The 15,378-nt window shown below is 55.1% G+C and overlaps 1 protein-coding gene across 5 annotated transcripts in view; it reads left to right on the top strand.

Moving 5' to 3' along the window:
- SLC38A10 (solute carrier family 38 member 10) overlaps positions 1–15,378 on the top strand; it is a 50,467-nt gene that overhangs the window by 1,311 nt on the left and 33,778 nt on the right. For 4 of the 5 annotated variants that reach the window (XM_063717846.1, XM_063717845.1, XM_054535136.2 and 1 more), the window contains 5 exon segments: positions 4,186–4,303; positions 9,128–9,173; positions 10,524–10,617; positions 11,695–11,838; positions 13,199–13,323. In XM_063717846.1, coding sequence (XP_063573916.1) covers positions 4,186–4,303; positions 9,128–9,173; positions 10,524–10,617; positions 11,695–11,838; positions 13,199–13,323 — 527 coding nt within the window. 5 annotated transcript variants of the gene reach the window in all.

Genomic DNA, 15,378 nt, shown 5'->3' with positions numbered 1-15,378 from the left:
CACGTTTGATCTAATGTGTGCAGACGTTACCACAGCTGGAAAAAATCTCATGTACAAAAAGTTTAGCGTCATTCCAGCATTGAAGAACACATGAAAGAAAATGGCCATTTCTAAGTGTCGTCTGTTTAATCTACAATAAACAAGCATTTAGTGCTTTGGAAAAGAAAGGCTGACTGAAACGTTACCAAGTAGGTAGAAAAATGAAAACAAGATGTATATTTTGAAACAAAATGGCACCAGTAGTTTAATTTTAGATTAGCAAACACGGTGTTTTTCATATTCATTATCTTTGGGATAAAAATATCCAAAAAATTTTTTCAGCCTGGGCAACATAGTAAGACCCCATCTCTACAAAAAAAATTAAAAGTTAGCTGGGCATGGTGGTGCATACCTGTAGTCTCAGCTACTTGGGAGGCTGAGGCAGGAGGATCACTTGAGCCCAGGAGTTTGAGATTACATTGAGCTATGATTGCACCACTGCACTCCAGCCTGGGCAACACAACAGTACCCCATCTCTAAAAAAAAAAACAACAACTTTTTCTCGATCAAGGAATTTTCAAACCCTCCCGTGCAGCCCTCCAGGCTGTTGTGTCTGAGTTGTTTGCCTGATATGGTTGGTGAGCCTGTCGGGGGAAGACAGGGCTACATGCCTCCAGAGCCCCCCGGGCAGCATCTGGTCTGGGCGTGGAGAATCCCAGCTTTCTGCCAGCCACCTCTGGGTGTATCTGGAAGGACTCCATGTCCCAGTGTCCACTGTGACTTGCCTGGCAGCAGAACTGCATTCTGGGATGTGGAGCGGTGGCTGGTCCTCCTCCTGCAACTCAAAGACTGTTATCTTTGTTTTTTCAAGATGGAGCCTCGCTCTGTCACCCAGGCTGGAGTGCAATGGTACAATCTCGGCTCACTGCAACCTCCGCCTCCAGGGTTCAAGAGATTCTCCTGCCTCAGTCTCCCAAGTAGCTGGGATTACAGGCATGTGCCACCATGCCAGCTAATTTATTTATTTATTTATTTATTTATTTGTATTTAGTAGAGACAGGGTTTCACCATGTTGGTCAGGCTGGTCTCAAACTCCTGATCTCAGGTGATCCACCCACCTCGGCCTCCCAAAGTGCTGGGATTACAGGTGTGAGCCACCACACCTGGCCCCAAATGCTGTCATCTTTGACACCTGTCGGTGAAGTGCCACCGTGGAAGGGGCTCTGGTTTAGACACCTGTGAAAGTACATCTTAGGGCCCAGATGTCCAGCTGTCTCCAGCCTTGGACCACCTGCCATGTGGTGGACACTAGGCCCCTGCCAGAGCATGTGCTGATTAGCCAGGCATCTGCACAGACCTGTCAGGAAGTGAAGGACTAGAGACGTCCCTCTGAGTCCTGAGGGCTGCTGAGAGGGAGGCCCAGTTGCTCTGATCTGGCCGCAGCGTCTCCTCCACGGCAGCCTCCTTGGACCGGGGCGCAGGGAGAGGCCAGCAGGCGATTTGGGGATGTGTGTGTTTAGTGTTTGGCAGCCTTGTCATTGAAAAACTTTGGATTAGTGTTTTTTTTGTTTGTTTTAGTAGTTTTGATATATTTATACGTATACATAGCTGGGCTCATTGGCTCACGTGTGTAATCCCAGCACTTTTGGAGGCTGAGGTGGGTGGATCACGGGGTCAGGAGTTCAAGACCAGCCTGGCCAAGATGATAAAACCCCATCTCTACTAAAAATACAGAAATTAGCTGGGTGCGATGTCAGGTGCCTGTAGTCCCAGCTACTAGGGAGTCTGAGGCAAGAGAATCGCTTGAACCTGGGGAGTGGAGCTGACAGTGAGCCAAGATCGCGCCACTGCACTCCACTCCAGCCTGGGCAACAGAGTGAGACTCTGTCTCAAAAAAAAAAAAAAATATATATATATATATATATATATATATATATAAAATAAACATTGAAGTTTGACATACAAAAATGTGTACACACTTCTTTAGATGTGCTGTTGATGAATTTTCATATGACGAACAAACCCGCGTGACTAGCTCCCAAATTAAGGAGCGCACTCTGGCCGTGGCGGCCTACCCGGGGCACACTGCTGACCCCTAGTGCGCCACGGTGGTGCTGCCTGGTTTGAACTGAGGCGGGTAGATCCTGTTGTGCAGGTGTCTAGTGCTAGTGTCTGGCTTGCGTTCTGGTGTTCGCTGCACCACCGTGTGTGTCTGTGTGTAGTTCACCCCTGCGAGGCATTTATGGTGTCAGCTATTGGGAGCTCTTGTGATGCCCTGAGGAGTTGGCCAGGCGTTGGCAGGGAGTGCGTTTCTGCTGGGTGCGTGCCTGTGTGGAGTGGCTGGGCCCCAGGGTGCGTGTGCTCCGCTCTGGAGCTGCCATGTGGATGCAGTGGTGCACAGGCCGGCCTGCGTCCCCGGTAACATTGGGTATCATGTCTTTTCCGCTGGAGCCATTCTGATGAGTGCTTGGTGATATCTCATGAGTTTTGGGTATTAATAGACTTTTTTTTTTTTTTTTTTTTTTGAGATGGAGTCTTACTCTGTCACCCAGGCTGGAGTGCAATGGTTCAATCTCAGCTCACTGCAACCTCCATCTCTCAGATTCAAGCAAGTCTCCTGCCTCAGCCTCCCAAGTAACTGGGATTACAGGCGCCCATCACCAAGCCTGGCTAATTTTTTGTGTGTGTTTTCAGTAGAGGTGGGGGTCTCACCATGTTGGCCAGGCTGGTCTCAAACTCCTGACCTCAAATGATCCACCTGCCTCAGTCTCCCAAAGTGCTGGGATGACAGGCGTGAGCCAGTGCGCCCAGCCGGACTTATGTGTTTGAGCAGTTTTAAGTCTACAGAACAACAGACTAGAAAGTGCAGCGCCTCCGCCCCTCACCATCCTGCTAGATTCACGTGACTGGCGTCTCGCACTAGTGTGGCGGTCCTCGTGTTTTAAGTGTCACCTCGTTGGAGGTAGTGGACATGCAGGAAGATTCACTCTCTCTTTTTTTTTTTTTTCTTGAGGCGGAGTCTTGCTCTGTCGCCAGGCTGGAGTGCAGTGGCACAATCTCGGCTCAACTGCAACCTCTGACTCCCTGGATCAAGTGATTCTCCTGCCTCAGCTTCCCAAGTAGCTGGGATTACAGGCACGCACCACCATGCTCAGCTAATTTTTGTATTTTTAGTAGAGATGGGATTTCACCATGTTGGCCAGGAGGGTTTTGATCTCCTGACCTCGTGATCTGCCCGCCTCGGCCTCCCAAAGTGCTGGGATTACAGGTGTGAGCCACCGCGCCCGGCTGATTGACTCTCTTTAGGGTGCACGTCACGGGCTTGCTGTGTAACCACCACAGTCAAACATAGAACACACAGCTCCATCCCCCAGAGGGTCCCCACGTGCCCCTTTGTCATCAGCCAATCTCTGCATCCCCAGCCCCTGGCAACACTGAGCTCTTCCCTGGCCTAAAAGTTTGCCTGTTCTGAGTTTCCTGTAAACAGAATGACACTGTTCGTAGCATTCAGAGTCTAGCTTCCTCCGCTCAGCACGGTGCGTTCGAGTCCCATCCAAGTCACAGTGGGTGTCAGTAGTCATCCCTTTTTCCTGCTGACTAATATTCCCTTGTTCGAATGGACCACAGTTTGTATCCGTTCGCTTGTTGAGGACATTTGCGTTGTTTTCCATTTCTGGGTTGTGGATAAACCTGCTGTAAACATTGGCATACAGGTTTTTCACGAACACGTTTTCATTCCCCTTGGGTAAGTGAATACCTAGGGGTGCAGTTAATCCCCAGGTCACACAGTAAGTGTCTACTTATGAGAATGGGGAAAATGGCATTTTTAATCTCTTTCTTCCAGAACGTGTTCATTACTCGTAGCTGTGGACTCAAGTGGCCAAAGATGGTGCATGTAGGGTGTGTGCAGAGAACAAGGGGGTATTAGTTGGCAGCACCCAGCTGTCCATGAAGACTTGAGGCGGGGACTGGGAAGGAGATGGCGCCCCTGTGCTCTGCACATGCAGCTTCATCCCTGGACGAGGCACGCGGCCACCACAGCAAGGAAATGGCCCTTTCAGTGCTAGGAAGTGTCGTGTTCGGCAGGAGACTGGGATGGAGTGGGGCCTGGGGATGAAGAGGGTCCTCATGAGCCGCGTGTGTGGGGTGAGGGCCTCTGGGGAGCACCTGCTGCTGTGAACATGTGTTCCTGTCTCCACCGTGCAGTGCGGCATTGTCCTGGGGGCGCTGCTCTTGGTCTTCTGTTCCTGGATGACGCACCAGTCGTGCATGTTCTTGGTGAAGTCGGCCAGCCTGAGCAAGCGGAGGACCTACGCCGGCCTGGGTGAGGCGCCCTCTCCATAAGGTGGCTCTGGACCTGGGGCGGGGGCCTTATTCCATTTATTTATTTATTTATTTATTTACTCTACTTTATTCTTCAAGAGTTCCTTGGATAGCAAGTTTTTTTTTTTCTTTATTTTAAAATGTAATGCTGCAAAAAAATGAGCCGGGCATGGTTGCACGTGCCTGTCGTCCCAGCTACTATTTGGGAGGCTGAGGTGGGAGGATCACCTGAGCCTAGGAGTGTGAGGTGGCAGCGAGCTGTGATCACGCCACTGTACTCCAGCCTGGGTGACAGAGCGAGACCCTATCTCAAAAGAATTAAAAATTAAATTTAAAAAAAAATGCAGTTAAAGAAAAAAACCCACCGGGCGTGGTGGCTCATGCCTGTAATCCCAGCACTTTGGCAGGCGGAGGCAGGCGGATTATTTGAGGTCAGGAGTTCGAGATGAGCCTGGACAACATGGTGAAACCCCATCTCTACCAGAAATACAAAAAATTAGCCAGACATGGTGGCAGGCATCTGTAATCCTAGCTATTCGGGAGGCTGAGGCTGGAGAATCTCTTGAACCCGAGAGGTGGAGGCTGCAGTGAGCTGAGATCACGCCATTGCACTCGGGCCTTGGTGACAGAGTGAGACTCTGTCTGGAAAAAAAAAGAAAAACCTGTTATAATCACATGCTTCAAAATTGGAATGACACAGAAGGGTATGAGGCGCCAGGCCTCCCTGTCACCGTGCGCTCCTGCCTGCTCCATGCAGGTCCACACAAGCTTCCTCTTCTAAACTCAGGCCGAGACAGCCGTCCTTACAGTGCTGGTGCAGACCTGCTCCCTCTGTGTCTCTCCTGGACACCAGATGCCTTCCTGCGGAGCTGCCTGCAGAGAACCTTGCTGTTCTCCCCAACTCGGAATTCCATGGAGGAAGTTCCTCAGGCCCAGGCTGTTGCTGGAGTTCAGTGGCTCCTCTCCCAGTGGCTGTGTCTTTCCCCTGATGCTGTTGGTTGCAGTTTTGTTTCCCTTTGTTCTTTCTTGCTTTAATGCTGTTTCAGCCAGGAGAGAAGGCTGCGCTTTCTGCTTCATTTCAGTGTGGAATATTTTCTATGTTGTTTGTCTTCGAGGGCGCCATCCCTCACCTTCCTGTCTGCCCACAGGCTGTGTGGCCCGCGCTGTCTCCCTGCCTGCCACAGGCTCGGCACCTCTCGGCTCCACCTTCCATTCTGGGGGCATCCAGCAAGGGTGTTGAAATTCCAGCATCTTCTCAGGAGTTGGCCCTGTGGGTTTTGGTGAAAATTCTGGCCTTGTGATGAAGGCTCTGGACCTTCCAGCCAGTGTGTGGCTGGGATGTCGGGTCCTCCCTGCAGAAGGTCCCCCCCGCTGGCTCACAGCTCCCACGGCAGAGCGAGGAGGTGGCGGGAGAGGAAATGGTGTTGGTGGGGGGGCAAACAAAATAAAAACACCTGCACGGTCCACCCATGGGTCCTGGCCTCCCAGCCTCCACTTCCTCCCGGTCCCCTTCATGTTGCCACAGAGAGTCCTGCGTTCGTTTTGGCCCTCGGAGCCGGAGGGGATGCATTCCTTCTCCTCCCTTCCTAATGAGAATGGCGCTGTCAGAGTCTTTTCTTGTCGTTATTTGAGGAAGTGAAGTTCATCGTTAAATTTGATCCACAGTGAGATGGCCTAATTCAACTTGGGCTGAAACATGCCTACCGGAGGCCAGGAGGCACAGTGCCTGGGCGGCCCCTTCCTGGGTCTGCAGAGCCGTGACCTGCAGGGTGACCCTTTTCTCCTCACTGAGGTCTCTGTGTAGGGTTTCTGTAGCAGAGGCCCCAACTCAAGTCCTTGGCTGTGTCCTGGAAGAAGACCGGTGACCCAGGGCTGGGGAGGCCCCCATTTCTGATAGCTGGCTATTCATTGAAAGTCCCCGAAGAGTCAAACCAGTTTGGCTACATGTGACAGATTGGAAGAAAATTGCCGGGTGGGTGCTCTTCTGTGCTGCCTGGAACTCCTACCTGAGCTTCCAACCTTTAACTGCATGGGGTGACCGCAGTCCACTTCTGCCTGCCAGAAACAAAAAAGATTCCAAAACACCAAGTGTGTCTCAGGTTATGCCTTTGACACCAAACACGATGGTTCCACTGCGTGAGCTCCGGACAGAGGTCCCTGGACCCAGCTGCTCCGCGTCAGCTGCAGTCTGCCCTGGCTCATCTTAGAAGTGGGGAGACCCGTGCTGGGAGAGGCGTCCCTGGGGAGGGTAAGATGAGACTCTCCTGGAGCTGAGGCGAGGCCCTCGTGCAGAGTGGACAGCAGCTCCACACTCCAGTCTTCAGGAGGCGCCGGGCTGGGTCCCGTCCTTGCATACAGACTTACTTTCCCTGGGACAGCTAGGTGGTTTCCTCCGAATGGCATCTGCCTCCACCGAGGCACAGGTTTGCAGTGTGATGTTTCCTCGGGTTGGTTAGCCTAGGGAGGTGGCCACTGATCACTTTACCCTCCCCACTGTCCTCCAGTGCCATGTGCCAGCCTGGAGAGATGTCGTTTTTTGTTGGTGTTTGTATATTTCCCTGTCCTATTTGCTGTTGCAGGTTGCGGGTGGTTTTTGTCGTTTTCGTCGCCTTCTCACTTGCTGCTTCCTTGCCCTGTGTCTTGCTCAGACATGGACTTTTCTAAATCCCCTCTTCAGAAGACACACAGATACATCAGTCATTCGCCTCCTTCAGCTGTTGTGGCTTCTCGTGAAGCTGTTCTGAGCCCCAGACCCTGCGCTGTTGAGAGTTGTGCCTGAACCCCGGCATGCATGGTCTGGGCTAGAAACCGCCTCCCCCAGCAGCAGCAACTGTTTGGCCCCCACACGGCCTCTGAGTTCTCGGTTGTGAGCAGCGGTGTCAGGAGTGCTGCCCGCATCCTGTCGTTGGGTGGTCCGGGCTTCTGTGGCTCCTGTGCCGGCTCTGGGGGAGATCCGACTAGACCCGGGGCAGGGTACACCCTGCATGGAGGCCGTGCCCTCAGAGCTCGCCGCTCACAGACACCTCCACCCTGGCAGGGACTGGGCCCGCACTGGGAGTCCACACTCGGGGGAGGGCTGGGTCCCCGGGACCTTGCTGGGCACTTCAGCCTCTTCCTCCCTTTCTCTGTGCCAGTCCAGGCAGGATGTGAAGGAGTGGGGTCGGTCCAACTGGGGCTGGTGTTTGAACCTGGGGAGGAGAAGTTGCCGAGGGATTGACACTGGGAATGGCGGGTGAGGGTTTGGCCCAGGTGGGGAAAAGAAGGCGCGTGGGGCCGTGTCTCAGCATGGTGGGCTCTCAGGACGTTGTCCTGGGAACTAGCAGAGAGTGCTGCCCTGATTTCCTAGACGGCCTTCCATTTTCCTTTGCCAGCGGCAGGCATATTCTGGAACCTTCTTGGGCAAGGTGTGCTTGTGTTTGGAATATGCTATAGAGACCCAGCTTCCTTTTGGAGAATAAAAAGGCACGTTATGGCCAGGAGCACCTCCATGTTTGGAGAATAAAAAGGCACGTTATGGCCAGGAGCACCTCCATGTTTGGAGCGCGGTGTTTTATTGCATCCGGGCTGTGCGGTCACCGAGGGGTGTGGAGGGCGTTCCTTAGTGACAGCAGGGCCCTGGGCTGTGGGCTGCTGAGGGGGCTTCTGGAGTTCTTAGTGTTTGAAATTCTCTGCAGCCTCAGGTCAGCTTCTGGGGCCTGGCTCGGGTTTCCGTGTTGTGGGATGAACTCAAGGGGTGCCAGGCTCCTTCAACGAGCCCACAGGCAGGTCCAGGAAAGGCCAGGGTGAGCCCTGGAGGCGGGGTCTTTGATGCTCCCGGGCTGTGGCGTTCGGCAATGCCGTGCTTCTTCCTAAGTAGTTTAAAGTAATAAGGAGTGTTTTTTGGGCCCATTCATACTTACTGGCCTGTGTGTTTCCTGCTTTCCAAAGCTCATCAGAGGCCTGTAGCCCGTGGGAGGGAGGAAACCGGGGGCAGGAAGCCGGGGCTGCCGACGGGGCTGGGCCATCCTGCCACATGCACCCCATCTCTGGGTGCGCCTTGGAGCCGGGACTTCCCTTTGCCGTCCTCCGGCTGGACCGTGGGGGAAGTGCGGGGCTCACCAGATGACCGCACGGGGCCTGGGAGGGACCCTGCTGAGTCAGCCGTTTCTCATCTGCTGCAGAGAATCCCGCTGTCAGGGCGGAGAGAATGGCGGCGCCTCCCGTATTCGGCCGCCCCGTCGGGGACACATGCTCCTCGTCGGCAAGGCTCCTCATTAGCTGTCCAGGTGGACACCACAAGCCCGGGGCTCTCGTCCCCTCCCTTACTGAAGCACCATGCTCGAAAGGGGTCTCCATTTGTTTCTGTAAATCTCAACCAAAGGGTGAAAATGAAAGCCCTCCCTCAGAGTCCCTCTGGTGCAGGCTGTGGCGCTCGGGCACCTGGGGCTGGCACTAAGCCCTCTGGGGACCTGCAAGCTCTGGCCAACAGCACGGGGTTCGGCCGTGCCGGGCTGCGGGATGCTGTTTCCAGCCGGCCCCCGGTGGCCATGGTGGGAGGGCTGCATCGCAGGGACTTGTCTCTTTGTCTTTTAAAAAATCCGATCGAGTGAAGGAAGAACCTGCCTCCTGTCCTTCCCTTGCTCTGTCTTTGTTTCTTGTAGTTCCATTTGCAGACAGTAGATCCAAAAATAACCTGGCGGCCAGAATTTGAAATACCCCTCGTGCCCCGGAGAATCTGCACCCACGGGTTTCTGTGAAATTGCCCTTGACAGCTTTGCTCAGTACCTTTGTTCTGGATGTGCTTCTCACGCTGTTGGATTGAGTGTTCCTTTTTCTTTTGCACTAGCATTCCACGCCTACGGGAAGGCGGGCAAGATGCTGGTAGAGACCAGGTAAGCCCCGCCCTGCCACTGCGCTTGCCTCCCACCCCCGCACCCAGACACTGGGGACCTTGCCGGCGGGAGCGGCAGTTTCATCCCCAGAGTCACCTGTAACTTAGGTTTCTGAAGAGTCACTAAATACATGAAAGTCCAATTACTTGTACCCTTCAGTGTTGTAAGAAAAATTTATGTATGGAAAACTCCAAGAACTTGTTAAACGGTCCTCCCTCAGTTGTAATCTCTCAACACCATTCCTTAACACCGCACCCACCCCTCAAACACTGCTGCATAAAGGTGGCATTACATTGCAAATGTCATATTTTTCTTCCTTTGGAATAAAATTTCACGAGATGAAAAAATTTATGAGATGAAAAAATTGCTAGGAGATTGCACTTCTAGGCTTCTAAATTAGGGAATTGTAAACTCAAACGAACAGCCTTTTTTGAAAGCAGTTGATTGTTCTCTTAACTTGACTAACATCGTGGGGCTTTTTTTATTTTTTTATTTTTTGAGATGGAGTTTTGCTCTGTCACCCAGGCTAGAGTGCAATGCTGCGATCTCAGCTCACTGCCACCTCCCGGGTTCAAGCAATTCTCCTGCCTCAGCCTCCCAGGTAGCTGAGATTACAGGCGCGCACCACCAGGCCCAGCTAATTTTTGTATTTTTAGTAGAGACAGGGTTTTGCCATGTTGGCCAGGCTGGTTTTGAACTTCTGATCTCAGATGATCCGCCTGCCTCGGCCTCCCAAAGTCCTGAGATTACAAGCGTGAGCCACCGTGCCAGGCCCATCATGGAGATTTTTGTAACTTTTAGAGCCTCCACGGAGGGGCGAGTATAATACCACGCTGAGAAAAGCTGAGTGTCGTTCAGTGTGCAGTGTGCATGCCAAGTGACACAGAGAGCGCCACAGAACCTGCCCACGCCTTGTGAACTGGGGCGCGTTTGAAATCACATCTGTTGGCCAGGCACAGTGGCTCACACCTGTAATCCCAGCACTTTGAGAGGCCAAGGCAGGCGGATCACGAGGTCAGAAGATCAAGACCATTCTGGCTAACACAGTGAAACCCCATCTCTACTAAAAATACAAACAATTAGCCAGGCGTGGTGGCGGGCACCTGTAGTCCCAGCTACTCGGGAGGCTGAGGCAGGAGAATGGCGTGAACCTGGGAGGCGGGGCTTGCAGTGAGCCGAGATCGCGCCACTGCACTCCAGCCTGGGCGACAGAGCGAGACTCCGTCTCAAAAAAAAAAAAAAAGAAATCACATCTGTCATTCAGCCCAGCCTTGGGGTGGTCCCCGGCGGCAGCCCAGGTGCTGTGCCAGCTCGCCCTGATGGCATTTCCCCCACCCCGTCCCCATGCAGCATGATCGGGCTGATGCTGGGCACCTGCATTGCCTTCTATGTCGTGATCGGCGACTTGGGGTCCAACTTCTTCGCCCGGCTGTTCGGGTTTCAGGTAAGGACGTGTTCAGGGTTCTGGGTTGTTCAGATGCTGACGGCCGCTCTGAGGCCCTCTGTGGGATCCTCCCGAGGACCGAGACCTGGGTGCTGGTTGGGAGAAGCTTCTGTCGAGCTTGCTGTCATTCCAGGGGCTTGATGGAGTGCGGGGGCTTTGCTGGGTCACGTCTGTGAGAGGTACACGGGAGGAAGCAAGCCAGGCAGAGTCCGACACCATGTAGATGAGGGGCGGGTGGGGGAGCCTCAGACCCGGGCACAGTGCAGAGCAAGTCTCTGCCAGCCCGGGCTGCCCATTGGAGGGCAGAGGTGGCCAGGCCCTCGGGCATCCCCGGCCTCCGTGGTCACCCAGAGCTGCTGGGGCTGTGGACTCAGCACTTCTTGCAGGGACCTTGGGGTAGCCTCCTCCGTGCTTGCCCCCCACCACGGAGAGGCCCACCTGACGGGCCCACACACCTTTCCCTCGCTGCCAGGGAGCAGAGCCCCTCACTGGGCAGGGCAGGCATCAAGGCACGTTAGGGTGCTAGCAGCGTAGGAAGGCTTTCAAAGGCCACAGCTGAGGCGGGGGTGTCCTCTCTAGGAGTGGAATGTACCAGATTTGCTCCTTGTCAGAGACAGTTCCAAGGAGCGTCCGGGGAGCTAGGCCCTCTACTCTGTCTCCCCATTCGACCTTCCGTTTTCTGTGCTTCGTAGTGACCTTTGTAGATAGAGCTTTGGGCCCGTCCTGCCCACAGGGTAGTGTCTGTACCTTTCCCGCCCCTCACCCAGGGCAGCTGAGTCTGACCCGCAGCCGCTGTGTTGCCTCTCGTGTTAGGGGGGCTGCTGTCCCATTCTGGCTGGTCTCACTGTGGGGCTGGGCTCCAGGGAAGGGAAATACCCAGTGTCCGAGGCTGCATACAGCACAGCGGCTGTGAGAGCGGCTTCCAGGCGAGTGTGCCAGCCTCAGACCCGCCGGCGTCGTTCACCTGGATGCCATCGGCTTTCGGGCTCAGGGCGCTCCCACTCCCTGGCAGTGCAGAGAGCCCGGTGGTGAGCAGGCCCGGGGTTTTGGCCAAGACCCCCTGCCGGCTCCCCGCAGGTGGGCGGCACCTTCCGCATGTTCCTGCTGTTCGCCGTGTCGCTGTGCATCGTGCTCCCGCTCAGCCTGCAGCGGAACATGATGGCCTCCATCCAGTCCTTCAGCGCCATGGCCCTCCTCTTCTACACTGTGTTCATGTTCGTGGTGAGTCTGCAGCGTGCGCGGGCACCCGCTGAAAGGCTGCTCCTGGCCCATTCTTTCCTGTGGCCACAGCAGGCCACCTGCTGCCTCCTGGGAATGTGTTGGAAGTAGCAGGATGTACCAGGAAATGCCATTCATTTCACAGTCCCTGGGCACCACGGGGCAGACGGGGCTGGCTGGACCCAGGTGCGGTTGGCTGGCAGGAGAGGCTGGGGCTCAGGGCAGGGGTGGCTCTGAGGCTGGTTTCATGTCCTCCAGGCAAGGCAAAGAAAACGCCAAGTCCACTTGCTTTATGCAAAGATGTCTTATGTAGGGTTTGTGACCACGGCTCACGGTGCCAGTGTTTTGACACAAGGTGGCAAGCTATTGTTTTTGTTTGTTTGTTTGTTTGTTTTTTGACCTCTCGGCTCACTGCAACCTCCATCTCCCAGGTTCGAGTGATTCTCCTGCCTCAGCCTCCCAAGTAGCGGGGATTACAGGTGCCTGCCACCACGCCTGGCTAATTTTTTTTATTTTTAATAGAGAAGGGGTTTCACCATCTTGGCCAGGCTGGTCTTGAACTCCTGACCTTGTTACCTACCCGCCTCGGTCTCCCAAAGTGCTGGGTTTACAGGCGTGAGCCACTGCGCCTGGCTGCTATTATTTTTCTAAATGAGAATTTATAACAGGATGGACTAGGGGCCAGCTGTGGAGTTGGCACTGAGAACACAGATACCACCCAGAGCCTCCAGCACACCCTCCATTCTCTGCCAGGCCCCCGCCCATGGGAGCCCCAGGACCCGAGCCCCTGGGACCTGCCCATTCCCTGGCAAGGTCAGAAATGACCCTTCCTGAGTGGCTGGAACCTGGGTGTCTCACAGCGGGTTTGCACCAGGACGAGGGCAGGTGGTCATTGAAGCCAGAGTCTCCGAGTGAGGGCCAGCCCAGTGGCAGCTACCTCTTTACTCTTGAGATAGCTGCGTCCTGTTGGGCCAGTCTTTTGGAAGATGTCCGTGTCTAGCACAGTACAGGATGGGGAGGGACCTGCCCACGTGGGAAACCAGCCTGTGTAACTGACAGAAACTGGGGCTGTGCATGCTTAGTGGTCTCCTCCCGTCTGCGCCAAGCAGCCCCCTTGCAAGAGCAGCTGCTCTGGTGCCTGCGGGATGAACCAGGGTGCTCTGAGGCAGGGTTGGGGTTGGGAATCTAGAAAGATGCGGGGTCTCCCTGCCTCCAGCTGGCGGCACAGGGTGGTGGGGGGCTGGGATGTGGGTGGGAAGAGCTGCACTCTCCTGCCACTCCTTCCCAGCGGTGCATGGGCCGGGATGCTGAGTCCCACCTGCGTCCTGACCTGCCCCGTGCTCTCTCCCCGCTCCCTCTGCAGATCGTGCTCTCCTCTCTCAAGCATGGCCTCTTCAGTGGGCAGTGGCTGCGGCGGGTCAGCTATGTCCGCTGGGAGGGCGTCTTCCGCTGCATCCCGATCTTCGGCATGTCCTTCGCCTGCCAGTCGTAAGTGTCCTGCTGTGGCCTGTGGTAGAGTTCTGTGACGGGGAGGGCGAGCTACTGGGAGACGGGACCCTCTTTCTTGTTTACTGTGATCGCTCTTTGCTGGCTGCTGAAGAGTGATGTCTTGTTCAGTGATGACCTTTCCCGCCCCAGGTTGAGGGAGATAGTTATATTTTAATCAGGAGGTAAATCGGCTTCATTCCTGGGACATGTTTGGGACTAGCTGGTGAGAGTCCCTGGTTTGCCAGATCCCCACAAGCAGAGCGTTGGCTGTGGAGGATGCAGCAGCAACCCAGCCATCTGACTGCACAGAGTCGAGCGCTTCGCCAGAATTTAGCTGTTCTGAGAATATTTAAAAGGAAATGGCACAAACATTGACTTCAGACGGCTGCTGGATGCATTTGGAGGCCTGCCTGTGCGCGGGCCTGCTTTCTCTCTGGCACGCAGGGCTCTGTAAATGCGGATCGGGCTCTTCCATAATTCCAGCAGCATTACCTTCTCCACCAAAATGACAAGAGCGAGTGATTCATGCCCGGTTGGAACATGGTAACCGGCTGAAAAGAGAGGCGTAAATCCGGCGCGGACGGGAAAAGACCATCGGTGTGCGGGGGGCTGGCAGAGCGGCCCCTGTAGCGTTAGTGGGCATGCATTGAGCCAATCGTAAACTAATGTGACAGATGAAATTTGTTCATACCGCTGTGTTTACACCCACATGCGAGATCCAAATCGTCATTTCCCACTTAGCGTCTCTCTTGGCAGCTCCGTCTCCACCAGAACGCGCCCCAGTCTTGCTGTTTAATATCCCATTATGATCGGTGACAGAAGCCACATTCTTCCGCCACATACCTAGTTACCAGTTGTCCTTTGTGTCTGCGTGTTTGCGTATTTAGAAATAAATCTGCAGCTGGGGCTTTTTGGTGGTGGCCACGTAGCAGCTGGTGCACCTCGTTTGGGTCTGGTTCCGGAGTCGGGCTGGGTTCTGAAGCGCTGGAGCGTGCAGCTCAACAAGTGCAGCTTTCCTTCTGCCCCTCCCCGAGGACGTGCGGGCCCACAGATTGACCTGACATTCTCCCGAGCAGGGACATCCCTCCCTGTGCTGGCCGCCACACTGACCTCCCTACCCCTGTGCGGGCTGCCGTGCTGACCTCCCCACCTCTGAACCCAGGAATGTTTGCTGAGAACAGAGACGTCTCTTCCCTCCCACAGCGTCACTGCACCAGAGTGCCTGTCCCTGCTGGGTGGCGGGCCGCGCCCCCTGCCTGTGTGATTGGCCTGAATGCCAGCTGGGGCCAGGCCTCCCTTGTGCCTTCACTATCTGGCCGTTTTTGGTAAATGCATACCTGCTTATGCGGAACGGTTGTCCTAGGCCCAGAGAAGCAGCTGGGCAGCACTGAGCCCAGGAGGCCCTGGAGGGCAGGGTCTATCTGGACACCGGGGTCCCCATCCTCACAGTGGGGCAGAGGGGCACACACCCAAGAGCTGCATGTGGACGGCTCCATTTGACTCCAGTAGGCCCTGAGCCTCAGAGGCTGCCTTGCGAGGTGGGCGGGCCAGTGATGCTCTGTCTGGGGCTGTGGGCCAGCACTCAGCATGTCCCCCATCTGTGGAGCTCCTTTGCAGGTGGCCAGGAGGTTTTGTGGCTCCTACCTTGTTTCTTTCCAGGGATGATCCCGGGGGTCCCTGGGGTAGGTGGTCAGGATTGGAGAGGAGCCTGGGGCTTGGCCGTCCACCCTGGCCACCCCCGTGTGCATGGGACACCCCTTCCCACAGTGTCCGTGGCTTCCTTGGGGGTCACTCCCCACAGTGTGTATTGGGGGCTGGGGGTAAGCACGTGTCATGGGGCACCAACGCTGGTCCCCTCAAGCCGAGACTCCCTGGTGTGGACTCAGCTCTGGGGAGAGGACAGTTTAGCACTGGGAAGTTCATGCCGCAACATGGTCTTCTTCTGAAGCTGTGGGTCTAGGGCCGTGGAGACCTCTTGCGTGTTTCTCCTGTTTCTCTGCCAGCCTCCTGGGGCTGTGTGCACAGGTGTTGGCCACTTGGCTCCCTTCTAGCCTG

The sequence above is a fragment of the Pongo abelii genome, chromosome 19, assembly GCF_028885655.2.
Source record: "Pongo abelii isolate AG06213 chromosome 19, NHGRI_mPonAbe1-v2.0_pri, whole genome shotgun sequence".
NCBI lineage: Eukaryota > Metazoa > Chordata > Mammalia > Primates > Hominidae > Pongo > Pongo abelii.
The sequence above is the reverse complement of the archived record's forward strand: the minus strand, read 5'-3'. Positions and strand labels throughout refer to the sequence as shown.